The following is a 22,918-nucleotide window of genomic DNA, read 5'->3' on the forward strand; positions in this document are numbered from 1 at the left end:
CACAGAACATTGTCAATTGCTACAACATTTTTCCTCATGGGTTTTTTTCCTTCCAAAATTATCTTTGTCGATTTTTTTTTAATATTAAGTTGATAGAGAATTTAGCTTTGTAATTTTTTTTACTTTTTATTAACAGAAAAGCTAAATCATGTGGTGAAAACACTATATCTTTTCTCACAAAACACTGTGAATTGCTATAAATCATTTTGTTCAGTCTTTAAGTTTTTAATCACCAATATAATTTTTTTTTTCGTGAAATATTAGCTCCATCATACATTTAATTTCTATTATTTATCTAGCACTGATTCACAATTATAATACTATCAAGTACATTTATTTTATAAATCCACGGCATTATACATACATGTCATCTCGTTAAATTAAAAACAGCATATACAGACTTCATACACCTCACTAATAAGCCATCATATGGCATCTACCGTTCAATTCTTCTACGCCAATCCCTCACAGTCAATCTGAGCCATCCGCTATATCCCCAACTTGGTGGTAAAGTGGCCCCATTTTACTCTCCACCGTCCGATTTACACCATCAATGTTACAAAACATCACTCTCACCTAAACTCCTAAGCACATACAATCCTTCTTCCTCTCTCTCTCTTTGAAGACTTTAACACGATTTCACAACTCACACGCTCGCTCTCTATCTGAGTAGATGAGAATTTACTAATCGAGATGAGGGAAACAACAGCACATAGCGGGTCAACTCGGAGCCAACTCAGCACCGAGTCTAGAAAGAATCTCAATCTAATTTATCAAGATCGTCTCTTTTAGTATCATCAGGTCTTTCAATCTTCTCTTTTCGGCTCTCTTTTTTCTTAATAAATTGCTCCTTTTTAGCTTATTAATTTGTAATTTTCTTTTGTATTCTTTCGTCTTGTTAAATATTGTAAATCCCGTTAGGTTAAAGTTGCAATCTTGGTGACCTTTAACCAAGGTTTTGTTGGTGAAAGTAAATTGGGATTTTTTCTTTGAAGTTTTGATTAATTTGAGGTTTTTTTTTATGAATTCATGGGGTTTCTTAACTGGTTTGTGTAATTTGTGGTGAATGATGGATTTTATGATATGGCTTTCTTGAATTTTGTGGTTATATGATATGGGTTTGTTTGTTGGTATTGTGACGTTAGGGTTTTTATCCTGGTTTGTTGAATCGGTGATGAAGTGAACTTTGTCTGCTTATTTTTTTAGAAAGTTGGGATTTTGATTTGACCTTGTTGTGTTTTTGAAAATTCTAGGGTGTTTGATCAAGAATTGTTGAATTTGGGATGGGTGAGGCGACATCTGATACTATGAATCTTGATTTGAATCTCGGTCCTGGTCCTGAGGCTGGGTCAGAATTAGAAGCATCTAATGAAGCCATGAATTTAGATGATTGGGTTGATGACCCTATTATGAGAATTAGGGAAGCTGTTAGAATTGGGGCTCGAGAGGCTCGAGAGCATAGGAGATGGAGACAATTTCAAGTTCCACAACAAACTCAAAGCCTTTCGGTGGAATTGAATCAACTGATGGCTAATTCTGGCCATGTGGGCACATTACAGGCTGGTGAGGGAAGTGTTGCTGCTGAAGAAAGAACAAATGAAGTGCCTAAAATGTGCGAAAATAACAATGGATTTTTGGAAGATGAGGTGTCACAGAAAAAAGATGATGTTGAGAAGGCCAGTGGTAATGACGGGAGCTTCTATGATTGCAATATTTGTTTGGATTTGGCTACAGACCCTGTTGTTACATGCTGTGGTCACCTGTTTTGTTGGCCATGCCTCTACCAATGGTTGCATGTGCATTCCGATGCAAAAGAATGCCCAGTCTGCAAGGGAGAGGTGACCATGAAGAATGTGACCCCGATTTATGGCCGTGGTTGTACCACCCGTGAGCCCGAGGAGGATACAAATCTGGAGATCCCTGTTAGGCCTCATGCACGGCGGGTTGAGAGTTTGAGACAAACTGCTTCAAGGCATCTTTCCAGCTTCCCAGTAGAGGAGATGATTAGACGACTTGGAAGAAGATTTGATTTACCCCGGGACTTATCTCCTCCACAGGATTCAAATGGTTCTCGTGGAGCTGCTGATAGGACCCAATCCATTCTGAATAGGATTATGACATACAGGGGAATGCGTGCTGAGCAAAATCCTATTGCACCTCCTGATGAGATGGTGGATTTAACTCAGACCAGACCAACAAGCCCTGTGGGAGGGTATACCCGTCGGCTTCATGACATAGTGGATTTAATACATTCTGGGACAGCCGGCACAGAGACAGGACCAGCTCGTCGGGCAAATGGGCTCCTACTTCGAAGATCTCAAGCACAATCTCTAAGATCTTCAACCCACACTGCATTTTCTTCTGCTTTGAATTCAACTGAAAGGATAGCTGAAACATATTTTCGAAACCATCCTACAGGGAGGAATCAGGAGCAGCCCCAACCTGTTGACGATAGAGATTCTTTCTCAAGCATTGCTGCAGTTATAAACTCAGGGAGTCAAATGGACACTGCCGTGGATTCTATGGTCTCCCTTTCAACTTCTTCTTCCAGGAGAAGAAATGATGCTTCGAGAATCTCTGATGTGGACAGTGGGGATTCTCGTGCACCTAGGAGGCGGCGATTGAACTAGTAAGGGTCCATCTAATTATTCTCATCCTCTGGGAAGTTGCCTTAGATGCAACATCCAAACCCACATGTAAGTGCTACCTGATTATAGTGCTTTCACAGCATAAAGTTTTCACCTTCTGCCACAGTTTTGGACTTTTCATAAGGTGATTATAATTCTTCCAGTGCTTTGCTGCTCACTGTACTTTGTATGAGATATTGATATATTGATGTAGTCATTTTAAGCGCTTGCGCTTCCAAATTTGTACCGGAGCATGTAGGCCAATTTACCCATTGTACATAAAACCTTTCAAGCTTCTTATTGATGAAAAACTGTTACATTTTCCAATATTAATTTTGTTGCCGCGGGGCCTTAGTTATCTAGGGGGTGTTTGGTGTTGAACTGTAGTTTTGCAAATTTTTGATATTTTTTTATGTTTTTGATAGTTTTGATGTTTTGAATTAAAAAAATATTATTTTAATATATTTTTAAACGAAAATTATTTTTAAAAAAACATCCCTTAGTCATTGTTCCATTTAGCGACCAAGTCCCATTCAATACCTAACCTAACATAATTGTGTGGCTGTTGTTGGTAACAAAGTGATCAAAGTTTCAATCTTCCGCAGTAACATGGGTTCCTATTGCTCCCCCTTCCAGACTGGCTCCAAGTGTTAGGCTTCTTTCATTCCTTTTCAGTTTCTAGCGCTTCAATTAGCACAGAAGAATCGTAGTATGTCAATGTGCATTCTAAATTAAAAGGAAAAATAAAAAAGATTTTCCATACCATGATAAATCAGAGAAATAACATCGCAAGTAACTATTTGACCTGCATTTTGTTATAAGTTCAAAGGGTAAGGTAACAGCTGTGGGTTCTTTTGTTTTAACTTTTTCTGCACAGTAAAACGTATCTCACTTATTTAAAATCCTTGCTTCTGGAATCTTTTAATTTTGGCTATGGTCTTAGAGATTGAACGGAATGCTTTATCGCTTGTTCCCGTTTCTGGTTGAAGACTTGGAGTTATTTCTGTTAAAATATCTGTTAACATGTCTTAAATACGTTATAGTTATTTCTCTTACAATGCAATTTTTGTGAATGTAAAAAAAAAAAAAAAATCAGGTTGTAGAGAATTTTTTTGACGATTTCAATTTAACCTAGACTAACATGTCAAACTTGAATCGGGAAGGAGTTTTCTTGAAGTACGAAAAATCAAAGAAAAAAATAGAGACCAAACATATAAATTCAAAGACAACCTGAATAACTGGTAAAAATATAATTTGATTTAAAAAAATTAAGATGATATTTTAAAAAAAAAACAATGAGATAGCAATATATTGGATCGACCCGTGTTGATTTACTAAACTCATGATTCAATTCATAAACTCCATTGAGTTCAATAATATTTTTTTTATTTAATTATACGTTAAAAAATTCATGAATACCAGTGCAAAATCAACTAAATATTAAAAAATAAAATTGAAAAATAAAATAAAAAAATCAACAAAAATCCAATATTAAATGATGAACTTGATAAAAAAAACAAAAAAAAATCAATGGACAAAAAAGTCCAAGGGAATGAAGATCTATATAATATCTCATGGAATTATAAAATCTCTATAACATTATATTTCTAAACATTTTTAAATTAAAAAAATATAAAAAAAGGATTAAGGTATCATTTAATGAATTTAAAATTATATGAAACCTTTTGAATTCCTGACTTAATATTGAAAAAGTAAAAAGAGATAGGGGGTATATGTAAAAGATTTGGGATTAGTTGTTCCATCTGATGAACTCTTGACTTGGGATTAATACTGTAAAAATAAAAAGAGAAAGGGGATACGTGTCAAAGTAAAAAAAAAAGGAAGAAAAAAGAATGAACAAGAAAATTCGGGTAAACATAGGATTCAGCCATGTTCATGAACATGAGTACAGTATAATAGTCAAAGAATCATAAATATTATTGCTTTCGACATAAATCGAAACTGCAACTTTTTTTATAATGAATTAGCTAACCAACCAAGCTATAAGACCAAGATGTCATGTAATGATAAAACAAATATATATTAGGTTGTTTCATTGTTTTTTTTTTTTTTTAGTTTAACGTGGGTGTCCGGACCAGCTTGCGCGCACCTCGACTAATCACACGGGCCCTAAAGTTAACGACCATGTAAACTTCCAGTGGCCATCATATAAGCAACCACAGGGCTCGAATCTGAGACCACAAAGGGAGCAAACCTCTTGGTCCCAAGCTTTTATCACTGGGCCACCACCTAAATGGTTGTTTCATTGTTTTTTATATGATCTGTTAAACTGTCTCTTAATATTATAGCCTGTTGTCTTAGGAAGCTTATGCTTTGGACTATACAAAATTAATGTTCTTTATTTCGTTTATGAAGTTCCCAGTGCTCAAAGTCGGTGCTTCTATAATAGGTGAAGAAATTGAAAAAAAAAAGGAAAGAAAAGGTGATGGGGAATATGAAAACGAAATAGGACAGGTCCATAACTAAGTCCTGTCCATTTATGATAAGCGTAGCAGTGCTCAGTCCAGGTTCAGGCTCAAAACAATCCAGATTGCTTAGAATTATTAACCATGTTTGATAGTATGATAGTAATTACTTTTTAAAATATTTTTTATTTAGAAATATATTAAAATAATATTTTTTTTTTATTTTTTAAAAATCATATTTAATATCAGCACATTAAAATAATCTAAAAATATATAAAAAATTTAAATTTAAATAAAAAAAATTAAATTTTAAAAAAACATAGTTTGCAACGCATTCCCTTACCGTCTCTGATATCATCACGAGTGGTTGTGACTTGTGCTTGGTAGCCTGGGGGGGCTTCCTTTTCCTTTGAATTATCAAGTTCTAGATGGGTGGGGTATGGCCCCTCATGGTGCCCTTGCATTTATTTCTTCTTAACTATATAGTCATTGTCCTAAATGGGATCACTCATCTACAATGCATGATCACAGTAAGAGTTGCGACCATTTAAAAAATTGATAAATTGTGATATAATTCACAAAAGAACTCAATGTTTAGTTTTCCTGATATGATAAAAATAAATATAGTTAAAAGATCGAAACTAAATATTTTACCTATACAAATCAAGGTTGTCAATTCCGTTTCGGTAAGCGTTTTGTTTTTTTCAATTGAAATGGAATGCTTCAGTTTCGGAGTATTTCGTCGTGCCGTTTCGGGGTTGTACTGTTCATATATAATCTTGACTATTTAGAAATATTTTAAATTTTAAAATTATATTTGTTTGGCATTGTGTTTGTATTGCATAATTTATAATTAATTTATCTTGAATTTGAATTATGTTTGTTGAATTATATATATATATATATATATATATATATATATATAATTCAACAAACATAATTCAAATTCAAGATAAATTAATTATAAATTATGCAATACAAACACAATGCCAAACAAATATAATTTTAAAATTTAAAATATTTCTAAATAGTCAAGATTAAATAGATCTTTAACTTAAAGTAATTTAACTTAAACAAAATATCAAAATATTATGAAAGTAAAATGTTTTAACACAAATATTTTAAATATAAAGTTAGGTCAATGTTATCAAGGCTAATGTAATCTAAAGCATCCCTTGTTTTGCTCAAATTCCTACAAAGTATAAACATGAATATAAACCATATATATTAGTGACAAATCTAATTTTAAAAAATTAATATCATTGTTAATGAAAATAGTAATAATAATTTTCAATATTATTTTCAATATCATTGTTATTGAAAATAGTAATGAAAAAGAGTTTTTTATACTTGGGTGATTTAATTAATTAAATTGAACAAGGTTCAATTTGATTCAATAGTTTTTCAAGAACGGAACGGAACATGTGGAATGAAACCGGAACGTTCCGGCCGAAATTTAGCCGAAAAATCCGGAACGGACCGAGATTTAAAATGAGATGAAAATTGTTTCGTTTTGTTCCCTTTTTTGAATTGGTATGGAATGTTTCGGCTATTCCGGGCGAAACGGAACGAAATTGATAACCTTGATACAAACTACTTGATAATTGATGTAAGGGAATTTTTATGAAAATAGATATTTTTCTTAGTTATTTTTTTTTAATTTTTAGTATCCTAATATGTATTATTATGCTTTTCTAGTTTTTTCTCTATTTGAAGAGAATTTTTTTTCTAGTTTATTTTTTTATTCAATATTATCATTTTCATAAATAAATAAAGACTTTGATGAATAAGAATTGAATATTTTGAGTGTCTCCTCTTAGTTATAATGTTCTTGGTCTTTGAAGATTTTGACTTGTAACAAACCTCAATATCATTTGCTCCAATATCAATTGGTTTTGGTTTAAAGTCGTAGAGGATGTGGCTGGAAAATATTGTAGCCAAATAACAAGATATCAAAATTTTTCTTGCATAGATCCCTACGAAAAAAGCTTCTTTAAAAGGAAAAAAAAAGTTAATGTATTGAGTTTGGAATAATCCTATTTGAACCCCCACTACCCTTAAAATTCTTCCATACATAGATCAGATGGGTTGAACAATATTTTGAAAAGTCAACTTCAAAGCTAAATAGCAAAACTTAACAAAAAAAAAATATCTCATAGACTCATAGGACAAAATAAAAAAATCAAAAACTACTTGACAAATATTCACACCAGAAACAATATTCAAAATATCATCTTTTAAGTGAAGCTCATGATCTCTCAATATTCTTGTCCATTTACACCTCCAATTCCAACAATTAATAACCCACTTCTATATCACTAAAACTAAGGAATTTTTTCCACTTTCTAATCTGCACAAAAAAAGAAAATGTTTTTTTTTGTAAAGGCAACTCATTGGACCAAATATCATGCCAAAAAGCATAAGGTAAGTTGGAGTGACCAAGGCCTATAAATATCTCTAGTCACTTGGTAAAACATCCAGGCCATACAATTTAATTCACAAATAAGAACATAATATGAAAACAAGTCCTTACAAGTCTCCTTTTATAAGCAACAACATTGTCACAAAGCCACTACAACTCATGCTCTTCTCTCTACACATTTCACAACTAGAAAATTAAAAAAAAAAAGCAATGAAAAAAATTAATAGAAAATATTACATCATGATTTACAAATACAAATACTCCATCAGTAATTTCAAATGAAAACAATAATGGAATTAAAAAAAATCCATGTGGAATTCCGTTGGCATTACTGACATGTTAAATTATCAATGGAATTGCCTATGGAAATTTAATCAGTGATTTTAAAAGAAATTAATACCTGACAATGGCTCTACTCAACTAATTTTTATCTTCTTCTTTCAATAAAATCAAAACTTCTTTCTTCTCTTCCTAAAAAAAAAAGTCTGACATCCCTCTCTTGGTTTCATTTTTTATCAAGCTTCACTCCACCAAGTAAGCAAACTTACTCATTTATATTTTAATTTAATTTCTTGAAATTTATTTATATTGTTTGTGATTTTCTTGTATATTTAAGTTTTTTACTTGTTTTATTATGATAATTTTATTGTATTGATGTATGATTTGTGTTTTAGGGTTAGTTTGAGATTTAGGAGAAATGGATTTAATTTGTTGCCTAATAAAATTGAGTGTGATTTTATTAATTAAGAGTGTTAGAATTAAAGAAATGATGGGTAATTTAACAGGAATTGATTATTATTTTTTTTATCAATCTTGTGGTTAAGTTAAAAATTTAGAGAAAATTGATTTTGTGTGGAATTGATAATAATCAAAGGTATTAGTTTAGGTTGAATAAGTTTAAATTGAAGAAATTTTAGATAATTAGTTAGGTCCCAATTAATTTTAGTCAATTTAGGGTTTAGTTAAATTGATATGTAGTTGATAATAATTATAGTATTAATTGATTTGGGGAAAATTGATTTTGTGTAGAATTGATAACAATAGGGATTAAGTATGTTTCAACTTATAATGTGTTTGACAGTTATTATATTATTAATTATATTTTTCTAGATTGGGGGGAATTGAGTTACTTTGGAATTAAAGAAATGATGGGTTGTTAGGTTATTAGTTGGTTTGTGTAGGTTAATTGTGATTTATTTTTAATAAATATTTTAATTTGTTATATTTTAATTTGTTGGGTAATTTTGTTGTACGCTTTTCTAATTTGTGTTCATTGTTTCCTTTTAGGTACCATGTTTTCAAGAAAGAAACAAGTCCAAGTCCAACAATAGCGTTCATCCTTCATCAAGTAGTCATATATATCGGTGATCGCGTCATGAATCTATAAAAGAATTATGACGAGACACCTAATATAGAAGTTATCAACCAAGGCTCAACCATTGAGAACAAATCAAAGATCTCTTTATCAATAGAGGCCACCACATGTTAATAAATAACATAAGGAGAAAATGTTTGTCAATAAAAAAAAGTGGAAGAGTTTGTTGAAAGTGTTTTGATAGTTATCCTTGATTTAAAATTGTTTATTTGCATTAATAATTTGAAATGTAATTGAAATTTGAAATTTGATTTTGTTTTTTATAGGAGAGATATAATGCCAACATGGTTGAGGAATTTGATAAAGACACTTCCATCCATCCTCTTCAAGTGTGGCTGAAGGTTGCTGCAAATATGGACCTAATAGAAATTGAATTTATGGTTTACATGTGGCATCAACTAGAGAATTGAGAAAGGGATGCACTGTTTCAATTATAGACATACCATGTTCTAACCCAAACTATTCATCAGCAAAATTTGATGAGATTATGCAAAAAATAAGGTTCAAGAACAAATGATTGTTGAGATGGAGAAGATGAGTGCACAACTTCTAGCACAAAATAAGATGTATTAGGTTTAACTTAGTGTAATTATTGGCTGTACCTTTTCTTCCATTCTTGGACCTTTTGATTTAGCATATTTTTCTCCCTCTCCACATTTAGCACCTTCGATGTGATGTACCAGGTATACTTCACCTTATTGATCGATTGTATTTCAAATATAATTTGAATGCTTTATTATTGGTATCTTTTACAATTCATTTTTATTTTTTAATGTTTGTGTATGAAATTCTATCTATCTTATTGTTGTGCACTATTTATATAATTTTTCTATTTAAATCTTCTAGTTGTGAAAACTAATAGGTCTGCCCATTAAGCTATGTATGTTGCTTTTGCATTTAGTTTGGGAGAGTCATGTATTTTGAGAATGATGGAGCACTTAGTTATGGTTGTTGTTCTTGTGTCTTTTGAGAGATATATATTTTTAGAATGATGAGACACTTAAATATGTTTGTATGTTATTGTTGCATTTAGTACGAGGAAGCTATGTATATTTTGTTCATTTTTGTGGTGTAGGTTTATTGTGACCAAGCAATTGTTGGCTCATAACAAACAAAATTGAAAAAAAATTGAAATCTCTAATGGAATCACAGACATAATCAATGTTGCATCTATATTTTTGTTGAAGATTCCATTGAAATGTTCCAAAGCATTTTGGAACTTTTGGTAAAGCTTACACAATGTGTAGGAACTCGGTGATGGAATTGCATATGAAATTTATGTCTGAAAATAAATGGTGATGGTATTTTCAACATAAAATAGGCGATAAAAGCTAATTTTTAGGTGCATGTATTCTATAAATGATTATATCGGTATTGAAACATGCTTGTGGACGGGATGGAAAACCCGACAAGTTTTTTTTTTTTTTTTTTACAATAGTATTTCATTGTTGTTTTCGTCAATATTTTCCAATTTTCTAATAGTGTTTTTCTACCATTACTCCTCACATTATTCTCTTGCTTCACGCACTTCCCTCCCCCTATATTTACTTATTAAGTATCAGATGGTCCACTATTATAACATAAGACTTGTTTTGCTCAAAAGCTCGTGGATTAATAATCAAGCCCAGTCACTCTATCAGCCCAATATTACAACCATAAAAAATTAAATTTAGTCTGAAGTTTTGACAACTGATCGTGGTGGAAGTATAAAACATTGTAAAGACTGAGAGGAAAACGTAGATGAAAACATTATTGAGAAATGCGAAGGCTATGATTGAGCACACGAGAGAGTTGTAGCAGGTTTCAAGCCAATGGATCCCATTGTTCCATATACTGTAATGAATTGTACAGCCATCATTCTGCATGTTGCCTAGCCACATGCCTTACTGATGTTCTCCCTTCATTATGATGATGTCGATTAACTCATGTACGACCAAGTTATGCTCATAATTCCTACAATAGATGAAGACACAAACTTTCAATTGTCTATGAACAATTATTTGTTGACAAAATTGGATGGCTATGTAGGCATTAGGCTGTTTAGCACTTGGTTAGTGCAAGTGGATCCGGCAAGTTTCCACCAAAAATAAAAGACACAAATCATCCAGCAACCTTTAGAAGAGAACACCACCACAATCTATTAATGAACAGCAGAAGCTCATCATAATATAGTGGGAGAGTGAACTTGGAAGTATTTGAAAGTTTGGTCTTAAATGGGCCTTCCAAAATAATTATAAACATGAAGATTGGTGGGGTTCCAGGTTCTCTTCATTCCAAAACAATTAGTATTGTTTCTGATGCCCTGCTACCTTTTATTCTGTCCTAGAAATGATATGCTAATTGCCAATACTAGCAGTTTGTGCACTAACATCGTAGTGTTTTGCTCATATCGTTTTAGTTTAAGGAAGTTTTGGACTTTTCTGAATTTTTAAAATCAACCAAACTTCTTTGTCATCATACCCTTGAATTCTCGTCAGCCAAATGGTCCTTCACTTCTTTGAGCCACAAAAAACTTAAAAGAACTGTAGCAATTATTATAAGTGAATCATTATCATCATCCATAAAAAAAAAAAAAAAAAAAAAAAAAGCAATTTGTTAGGGTTTTCTGTCCCTTCCTTTCCCAGCATAATACAGCATCCCAGGATGCGGAAAGGGACCAGGGATGATGATGATCATAACGGTGATGATTATGATAATGAAAGAAAGCATGACAAAGTCTTGATAGTGCTGTCTTAAAGGGAACAAAGATCCTTCCATTTCCAGGGTTGCATGCGTGCTAAGGCGTCTTTTAGAGTTCTCATCTTCGTAATCATAAAATAACAATCATTTGCTTAACCAAATGCTTTTTTTAGGCAAAGTTTGCTGTTCATGTTTCTTTTGACTTTTAATTGTGACAACATACTTTTTTTAATAATAAATGGCTAGTGATTCGGAGTGTTAGAACTTTAGTAAAAAAAATCATATTGAATTTTATGATTCTGTGCCTCCCCTTTGTTTATTGCAACAGCCTCCTCCATCAGGGTTTCACGCTCTAACCAAACAAGAATCACACTGGTAGTAATTTGAAACTCATAGGATCCACGTATAGCTAGGATTTCGTCTGTTCATGGACGAAACCCAGCAACGCCCCCCTACTCTTGTTTACAAATTTATAAATAATTTAGGTATTTATAATTTTGGGGCGATCAGAAGTTGTCCTCGTATCTTAAACCATTTCTTTTTAATTCAGAAAATCAAGAAGAGAAATGTAAGTGCCTGTAGAGGGTCATGATTTCTCGGTTCAATCATCTGTAGGATAGTGCTATGGCAAATTATTCAATAAATAGTAATGATGCAATGGAAGAAATCGTTGCGTTGTATTATTATTAGCTAATAACAGTAAGCAGAATGATGACCTAGCAGCTATATATATATACTACTAATATTTCAATTCTGTTAATTATCTCTCATTTGTTAATTAAAGCTTACTTGTTTTACTGAATCCTTATTGATAATGTTGGATTCAGTCTTTTTTAACGACTTTAATTTATCAATCTCCCATATTAATATTTACTAAACTAATGGCAATAGAATTATAGCAATTAAGAGTTTCATAATACTCTTGTTACATAAATACAGGTTTTTATTTCTTAGATTCACATAATATATATATATATATATACTTTTACTTACATAAATATAGCATTAAAATATTTAAGTGTGTCAAAATCTAGAAATACCAAAAACCATAAAAAAAAAAATCATCTCGTGAGTGCTTTTCATCAATGGTAGGAGGTTTATTTTTTATCCATTTATTTTTCATCATATCTAAATATTAATTGTTTTAAAAGCATGTTTAGATCTATTAAATCTATTGTTGGTATCAAAGCTAGTAATAATACCTCTATCTTGATAAACTTTTTTTTATGGATGAATAAAAGTTTTTATCTACCTTGATATCTATGTTGATATCTCTGTTTATAAATTTTTTTGCTCAAATAAATTAATTGATCTACTTATATCTGTAAGAATTTTAGGAATAGCCTTGGTTTTCAAATTGAAATAATGATTTTGACTTTATATATGGCTTGAAAGTTTAGTTTATTTCTAATGAGTTTCAAAAATTTCCATGAATATAATGCCCGATAACGAAGAAAATAATTGTCGTGAACATGCCTAGTAGTGCAGAAATAAAATGAAACTCATTTGTGCAAAAACAAATATTTTGAGATTTTATTTTATAAGTTTTTTTGATGCTTTATATGGTTATTCTCATGTTGTCAATTTTACTTTTCTTTGGGTTGTGTAATTTTAACTTGTGTGGCTGACAATTAGATTTTCTTCATGGTTCATTTCCATGGCTTTATCTTGTTTTCTTTTGTGTTTCTTTTATGAATTAAAAAAATGATTTGTATGTTATTTTATGTTATATAAAATTATCCCTTATAAGAATTATAAATTAAGTACATAATTTGATAGTTTTATTGTAAGGTTTAGGATAGAATATCAAATTAATCTCATAATATATAAATACCTATAAAATTATGAATTAAGTATATGATTTGGTAATTGTATCATATGATATATTTGGATCTGCTTGAATTAAGAATTTAGTCCAAATACAATTTTATGTCATTAGATACTATTCTAACATGATTTATATTCGTATAAATTTACAAAAAAAAAATAACAAACTTGTTATACCGGATACTTTTACAAGTCTTTGTGTATAAATTTCACAAAGACTTAAAAGGCTATTGATAAATCTAAATTTAAAAACCCAAAAAATCCCTTATAAAACCCAAGCTCTCTTAGACTTAGCCAAAGAAAGGACCCATCCTTCCTTAAGCTCGGCCAATAGAAAAACTCAACCTCTCTTGGACTCGGTCAATGGAAGGATGTACCTCCTTTGGGCTCAGCCAAGAAAAGAACTCACCTCTTTTGAGCACAACTATATTTTAGATCATACTCTCCCTACATCTATTTGGTGTATAAAAGTGATTTAAGGACCCACTATATTTCCATCAATATTAATGTCATGTAAGAGATAATGTGGAAAAGTCCTTTAAGGGCCTACCATATTCTCGTCTATATTAATACATATACCAAGGTATTTTCTTTCATTAATATATATATGTATATATATCAGGGATATTTCCCATCAAAATTAATATATATGTCAGAGATATTTTTTCTTTATAATATTATCAGGGAAATATTACATTTTAGCCTCCCATCTCCATAAAAAGACTTGTGGGTTATAAATAGATCATGAATCCTTTAAATAAATGGTTCAGAATCTTCATTCTGTATTATATATTTATTTTCAGGATATCATCTCTTTGTAATATTATTTCATTTTATCTCAAAAAGTCACTACCTCAATTATGAGATAGTCTTCAAATTCACCAAAGAGAACCTTTTACTAGTATCAAGCATTCGCCTTCAGCCACATTGGCTAGGAAAAATAAATCAGATTTATAAACTTAAAAGATTAACCGATTATCCAAAACATAAGCATTGTCCCCAAACTATTTGGATTTTCTGGAACATCATCAATATTTATGTTGTCTCATATTATACAAAGTCTATATAAATTAAATTTCATGATTATTAAAAATTTTAATATGATAACTGGACTATAATAAAACACCTATTATCACAATAAACCAAAATTTGAGATGACATTAATTCCCCTCGCATTAAAATAGCATGCTATAATAAATATGTTAATATTAAATTGTTATCAATATTTTAATAACAATATGGTATTTTTTATTTGATTTTTTATTTAGTTTTTTAACATTATGTTTATTGAAGATTTATTTTTTTTAATTTGTTCCTCGTCATTTTCTATGAAACTATCGTATTCTCGACAAAACATGGTACTTGATTTTGAGAAAATCTATATGATTTTATTTTTTTCATGAAATTGCAAGTTAGGGATCAAAAATTATTAAAAATAGTTCATGATTTAGGTCATAAGTTTGATATGTTAATTCGTGATGACTCGAGTAGCTATCAATCATCCCGTCCATTTTTGGATTGAATATTGTTATCTGTGTCTTAACTTAACTACTTTGTCTTTGGTTTGCAATAGAATCTTTTTTTTTTCATTTATTTACCTATATAATCATCAATCTATTTTATTAAATTTATAAACTGAATTTTGAGTACATGATTTATTTATTTTTTTATCCGCTAAAAAAATACATTATAAACACCAAAACATATTTTGTATGTGATCCACTGGCAAACCTGAGCCAATTAACTAGTTAATTGTTATATCTATCATGAATTAGCGATGAGACATTTATGTCACAATTTTCTTGTGGTGGGAGAAATTTCTCTCTATTTTTATTTTATTTTTTCAGAAAAATAAACGCTTTATGAGATAAGTTATATTGGAATTCATATATCTTTTAGGTTCTTTTAATGTATCCTTAAGTAACGGTGACATTCTCTTGTTGTACATTACCCTTTTTTTCAACTCGTTTATATGACACTTTTTAATTAAAATAACCCTTTTATTTATGAAATTATATAATAATAAAAAAAGTAAACAACTAAAAAATTATTTTATTCTTATTAATTAGTTTCTTTAGTTATTTTTTCTTCATTAATTTTTGTTCTTTTAATAATTTAATTTTCATTTTAAAAAGAACAATTTTAAAAATAAAAAGTTATTGTCTGTTAAAAAAGTTGTTATACATTGAAATCGATAAGTTGATATAATATTTTATTAATTGAAGAACTTTTACATGAAAAAATAATAAGCAAAGTAACTCAAATTAATATAAAAAATAGTAGAAGATTCTAATAAAAATAACTGCAAGAGTACAACCCCTGAATCCTTGTAAAACCTTTATAGATTTTGTAATGTAGTGAAGTGTGGTTAAAATTGTATTTTATTTTAATTATATTTTTAAAAATATTTAGTTAATTAATACACATCATAATTTTGTATAATTCCATTATAAACTTTATAATTTATAACTTTAAATAAAGTGTTTTTTGTTAAAGAATATTAATATAGTGTCAAACACATTTAATATTAAATAACAAAAAATGGGTTTGTTGTGTTGTTTTTTTAGCACAATAACAAATAAATAATAAAATATTATAATTTAGAAGATATTTTAAAAATTAGCACACTTTCAGGGAATACAAACCTCATCTGGACTCTGTTAGTGTGCCATTGTTTTATTGTGATAATGTATTTAGTACATTTTAAAAAAAATGGTGAAATAACACAATTGAATTTTGTTTTAGCAAAATAATATAATTTATAGATGTCACGATTAAAAAACCCAACTTTTATATTTTATTGTTATTTATAATAACAACTTTAAAAAATAAATATTAAATAAATAAGGGAGAGAAAAGTAAAAATAAAGACCTCGAAACTTCGATTACTATACTATCAGTATCATCAAAAAAATATCGATAAGATAAATCTAACGATACCAAAATAAAATTATCAATGTTTACCTGGGTGTGCTGGGTAGGTCACACTTACCACCAAAAACAAGTGAGTCATATCTACTTTTAGACAATAAATGTTGCCCAATCGGGTCATAATTAATAATTTTTTTTATGTTATTAAATTTTTTTTATCAAGATAAAATTATGTTATTTTACTAATTATTTTTTTGAATATGCTGTCCTTACAATATCTGTAATTAACTTTGCTAATTTAAAAAAAAATCACAAAAAATTCGACGAAATGATTATTCTGACTTGCATAAAAAGAAAGACTATATATTAGCAAAGTTAATACAAGGCTGACGAAGGAGGCTCAGAAAAATCATCATTGAAAAACTTTGACCGCGTGGATTTAATGCCTACAAATGGCTCCGACTCCTATAAGACCGCGACCGCGACCGCTAGGACCGTCACTGGCAAGTAGGGGACCCGTTCTGGCCACCCTTCCCTTTCAATCCTTGATCTCTCCGCTCATGACCTCTCAAATCTATTCAGTAGACAGCACGCACTCTTTTCCGCTCTGCTCTCGGTTAAGACTTAAGAAACCGCAATATCGTTAATAACATTGTTTGATCGGTCAAAGTTACGAAATCATGCATGGCCAAAGAGAGCGCAGGAACTATCCACTCCCAGTAGAAATCCTAGTTAATTTCACAGTACATTATAAAATCTTTTATTTGGGTTATTTATATTATTAAGAATGAAGCTTTATTAACAAAAAAAAAAAAAAAAAACTAATATGGCTATGCATTTCACAGAAAATTCACACAGTAAAATTATTAATTTGTTTTTGAAAAGCAAACTCATTTAGCTTTGATTTTAGAGGTGGGAGGTCTTTCTTATAAGATTCATTAGCCATTACAATAATAAAGGAGGTTAATCGATCTTTTATAATAATTAAAGCACCCTTAAAAGGGAAAAAAAACATTATGCTTCGGTCAAGGAGTATTTTTGGCTAAACTCATTGATATTTCTGTTTGTTTTTGCGTTTCAAAAGTGTTTTTGAAAAAATTTAAAAATATTTTATTTTTTTCTTTGCTTCAAATTAATATTTTTTATGTTTTTAGATAATTTTAATGCACTGATTTCAAACATATTTTTTAAAAAAAATATTATTTTAATATTAATGCTATGTAAACTAAGCTTTTGCTGTAAAATTTACATAAAAACACGTGACAATTATTTTTAATGAAATATCAATCATTTAAAATATAAACTACTTGCATTTTATTATTTATAAGTTGACACGTGAATTTAAATCATTTTTCTTGATCTCATTATCAAATTTTATGCAAGGCTAATTAAAGAAGCATTAACATTTTTCTGATCGTCAATATCTATAATTGTTAATGGAGTAGAAATTAAATTGTAAGAAAATATAAAGGTTTCTATGCATAGAGAGTTCGATCCCTTTTGCCTGTATCATTTATATGTAGTTGTAAATGCCAGTTTTAGCCTTCCATACAAGTAATTCATCATGTAAGAAATCTCATGTCCTATTGGCTGTAGAAAACAATGTTTTTGATTGGCCGCTGTATTGACCAGTAAACAGAGTTAGCGTGAGAATGTTTTATGAATGATTGAATGCCATATATGTATTGTTTCATGTGCTGAACCAGCACTGGTGAGGAAAAAAGTCGTACTACTGAAAATTTACAGACGAAAATTGACTCTGCACACTCAACTGTGACTGGATTTTCAGCCGTTCGAGCTAGCCCGAAAAATCCTTCTTATTTTTAATTTATAATATTGTGTAATATTATACAATTTAACAGAATGAATGTTAAACATTCTTCACAATTTATATTTTTGGGATAGACAAGAACTTGTCTAGTGGCAGCATGTTTAACATTAGTACTGTTAAATCTTGAAGTTTTTTATGCCACCTTATGCATGGTAATGGTGATGGTAAGCAGTATGTGGGGGTAAGAGTGGTGGTGGAAGGCAGTGTTGAGGTTGAGTCGGGTTTTTTAAAACACATATTTTGCGATGGAAATAATAAATTTAAAAAATTTTAGGAGTCTCAAGGATCTCATTAGATAGATTTAAAGTTGTTTAGGGTTTATGTAAATATTACCTAAAAATTAGATGTATATTCTTTTCGGTTTTGAATAATTACTTAAGGTTGGGTTGTTGCAAACCATGAGTCATCTAGATGTCCGGCCTCTAACAGTAATCTACACGAATCACCAATGAGAATTCTCTTAAACCTTTTTAGGAGAAATAAATTGTTATACCTTAGAGTGTTGGTTTTTTTCTCTTTTGTTTTAGGTGTTTTTGTATTGTACTCTACTCGCCTTAAAAAATAAGAGGCATAATATTCTATTTATAAGAAAACCTAAAAACCCTATAAATGATAAAATATCAATTTTCTCTTAAATAATATCAAATATATTATTTTAGAATAGTTCTAGAAATTTATTCAACCAGACCCTTTCTTGATTTTTTCTAGGTCTAGAGTTGTAATCCCCTGTATTAATTACATTCTAGTCAATTTCTAAAATTTATTTAGAATCAAGTTACATTTGATTAATCATCTCATTTTAATTTCTGATCAATGATTCTTATGTGTATGACCCATTAGGTTCCCTAATAAGTTGGTTTAAATATAAATCATAATTCTAAATAAAATAAATTTAAATAAATTTAAATTTTTAATTTATTATCAATTTAACAATTGATTGACTTATATTTGAATGTCAAGTATAATGTCTAGCAATATGTCATAATCCCCTAAATATTAAAAAAAAAGTCATAAGTGATTTAGCTTAACATTTAATTGACTAGTTTCTCGGTGTAATTATTATCCCTTCATCATGAAAATTTCGATTTAGACATTATACCATGGAATATGTATGCTTTGTTAAATCTTGTTGCTTCTCATCATTATAGTCATTGATTCTTTGAATAATATTTTGAAAATCTTTTCAAAACTCATTCCACATTGGTCAAGAATTTCACAATCAATACTATTTGAGAACAAATAAAACATTTTCTCTAATGCATATAGGGTGATGAATCATATCTTAATTACTAAATATTTTTATATAGTTTATAGTATATTCAATAGTTGCTCATTTGTTATCTTTGATTATGACAACTTTGAATAAGATTTTGAAACTCTTTTCAAAACTCATTCCACATTTGTCAAAGATTTCATAATCAATATTATTTGAGAACAAATGGAATATTTTTACTAATTCACCTAGGATGATGAATCCTCTATTGATTACTTATTTATCTTTATATAGTTTATGTTATACTTAATATTTGCCCGTTTTTTACCATTGATTAAAACGTGTGGTCAGGATCAAAGCATAACACTTCTTATATAAGATAACTTAGTGATCTCAAGTATAAGGATCAATTATATAATTATTACATGAGTCTTTCTATAGATATAAATGATCTCTCTATATGGAACTCTTTTGGGGTTTGAACTTAAGATATTTTAGATGATAATGATGAAAGAGGCTTGATTTAATTAAATTAGTAGCAGCAAAGGTATCACTAGTAGTATGAGGAGCAATAATAAAGGTTGTGGTGAGCAGTGAGAGCAGCAATACTTATTAGGAGAATTGGCTTTGCATTACAATTTTAAGTTTCTCCATTTTACCTTTCTTCTTGTTGTCTGTAAAATCTTGAGTTCCTTTTTTTTTCCCTGGGTTATAGGCGATAGTAGTTTTAGGAAGGGTATAGTTAGCACTCCATAAATGAAGGTTAGGGTTGCAATTGGCCCGTAGAGACCTGGGTGACCCACCGCAACCTGACAGAGACCTGAAATTTTTTTTAATTAACAAAAAAAATAATTTTAAAATACATATTTGATTGTTATACCAAGCCAAGAAATTAATGTATAAACACCTAGCACCTAGCCTCACATATTTTTGCGGGTGCTCCCCGAAACAAAGCATCTAAAATATAGTGGTTTCATTTTAAAGGTAAAAAAAAAGACAAAAAGAAGGCATTGCCTCGTGTGCGTGCGGGGGGGATTATAGGTTTTTCTCTTGCTCGGCCCAACCCTATGCAGGAGAGCCTACCATTTTTTTCTTGTTGGTTATTAGCCCATATCAAAATTCATTATATAAACACTAGAATGAATTCTTATTTTTTTAATGAGGGATTAGAAGCTCATTAGTATATATACTTTATGTTCAAAAGAAGAAAGTTATATTTTTTCAATGTGAGATAAGAAACGTTTTGGTTTAAATACTTCAACTTAAAAGAAAAAATATCTTTCTAAGGTAAAACAAAAAAAAATGAAATAATATTTTAAACTTTGTTATTTAAAACACATATAGTCTACATTTTCATGAATTATTTCTTAATTTTTCTATGTGAGATATTAAAATATCAAATTTTTTTTTTAATTTCAGATTAACCCGAGTAAATTCATGTGACATCAAACTTAATCTTTTAATCTGGTCAATCCCGTGCCGAGTTTAATAAGTATGTTATAATGTTTGTTTAATAATTCCCCTCGAAAGTACAACTTACTATATGTGCCTCGAAGAAGGAAATTTCTACCCCAAGCCGGTGGATTATAGTTTTGGAGGGTTTTTTTTTTTCTTTGATTTCGAGGGAATAGTTTTGGAGGACAATTGAAGAAGCACGGAAAAATCAACGCTGTTGGAGAAGGGACAAAACCAAAGGTGGAGAGGGAGAGAAGCGCACGCACACAATTACAATCACCGCATGATAATTTCAGTCTGGGCTGCCATACAAATTGAAAGACCCCACAACATGGGCAGTCGTCGGCTGCCAATAATGATAAAAAAATAAAAACAAAAACCTCATAAGATCCGATGTACAAATGATTGCAGCTGTGATGATTGTCTCCTTAAGACGACGCACTGTGACCCATCAAATTTATCCACCATGATTGGCCCTCCCTCCTCCTCCCCACTCCTCCCTCCTCCCTCCTCCCTCCTCCCTCCTCCTCCTCTCATCACTATTTTAGTATTTTTCTTGCTATCTGTTATTACATAATCTCTCTCTCTCCTCACTCACGTTATTAATTTATCCCATCCACTCACGTGACTTTCCTGCCTCTTCTTACATTCTTACGCAATTCAGCAAGCATGGAATGTGTTAGCTGTTACACATAATGGTGTCATTAATGCTTGTACTTGAATATTCAATATGATTAAATTAAGTTTTCATAAAATGAGATTTTTTTAAAATAAGAATAATAGCCTAGTTTTATTAATTGTGATTTGATTTTTAAATATATTAATAAAAGGTAACGGGCACATGTGGAGAGCTCGTTGGCACGTAGGTAGCATCGACGCACTTTGAATAACGTCTTCTAGTTTTCAAAAATACATTTTCATTTCAAAAATACATTTTCACCATGTTGTTGGAAGCTACCGCATCCTTTTCCTATAGGTGAGACACATGTTAGTGGTGGTGAGGCATTTTGTTGATGGTGGGTCTTTTCTTTTTTTTTCTTCTTTTTTTTTCTCTCCGCCCTTGAAAATTACAATTTGGTTCATTTTGTTATTGGTATTTAAACTTCAGTCCTTATTTTTTAATTTCTGATTTTTTTTGGCCTGTTTGGAAAAGTTTTATTATTTTTCAATTTCATCTTTCAATCCAGATTTATGATATTATTTTTTTTTATTTGGTCCTTATTATTTTGATTTTTAATTTTTTATGAGCTCTTTTGTAAAATTCTTATTTGTTTTTAATTTCATTCTTTAGTCCAAATTTGTGGTATATTATTTTTACTAATTTGGTCTTCATTATTTTTATTTTTTTGCCTTTTGTTAGTTATTTATCTTTTCAATTTCACCATTCAATCAAAATTTTATTTTTATATCAATTTTGATCATCTTTCTTTTGATTGTTTTTTTGGGATCTTTTTCTAAATTGATTTTTCTTTTCAATCTCACCATTCAATCAAATATAAAATTTATTTTGTATTCTAATCTTAATTCACATTCTTTTAATTGTTTTTTTAATTCTTTTATATAATTCAAATTCGTTTTTCAATTCCATCATTAAACATTTGATTAATTGGGAATTGAGTTTCATAATTTTTTCAGATAAGGTGTTTTGGGTCTAATGAATCATAAATGTAATAACTTGACGAGACGAGTACATATCGTGTTGTTTGTGCACAATTAGTCAACACAAACATTTGTTTCCATGGAGCCTAGAAGAAGTAAACAGTATTCAATATTATTTATATATATGTCCTTTAGTACTCCGTAAACAGTATTCAAATTAATATCTCCACTTCATGGAGCATTGTTGAAGTAATTATATGTTTATTTGACCACCACAATTGTAGCTAGCCAGATGTTCAATCAAGTTTCACATCTTCGTGAAATCGGATATTTGACCGACCAAAGGGAGCCTTTGCAGTCCATGGCATGGGGGTTATGGTCAGTAATCAGGGCTCATCGACGAGCTGTAAAGGTCAAGGCATCCGTGCGCCCATGAGCGACGCACTTCCTCCAAACAAGCATCACGTACTTTTAGCTCTGGCTAAGGTTCGATAAAATTTCACAGTTTGGTGCTCAACTGGATGTGTGGACGTGCTGCGCTCCAGGTTAAAGAAAGCTGATTGAAGAATAATATTTAGATGCCGTTAACATGC

General features: G+C 30.3%; 1 protein-coding gene across 1 annotated transcript; it reads left to right on the forward strand.

The window, feature by feature from the left end:
• Positions 1–586: 586 nt before the first annotated feature.
• LOC7479521 (uncharacterized) lies at positions 587–2,954 on the forward strand. Its single transcript, XM_024604355.2, has 2 exons — positions 587–801; positions 1,254–2,954. Exon 2 carries the CDS (start codon positions 1,284–1,286, stop codon positions 2,628–2,630), a length of 1,347 nt encoding a protein of 448 aa, XP_024460123.2. The 5' UTR covers positions 587–801; positions 1,254–1,283; the 3' UTR covers positions 2,631–2,954.
• Positions 2,955–22,918: the final 19,964 nt, after the last annotated feature.

Source organism: Populus trichocarpa, chromosome 6, assembly GCF_000002775.5.
Source record: "Populus trichocarpa isolate Nisqually-1 chromosome 6, P.trichocarpa_v4.1, whole genome shotgun sequence".
Lineage (NCBI taxonomy): Eukaryota > Viridiplantae > Streptophyta > Magnoliopsida > Malpighiales > Salicaceae > Populus > Populus trichocarpa.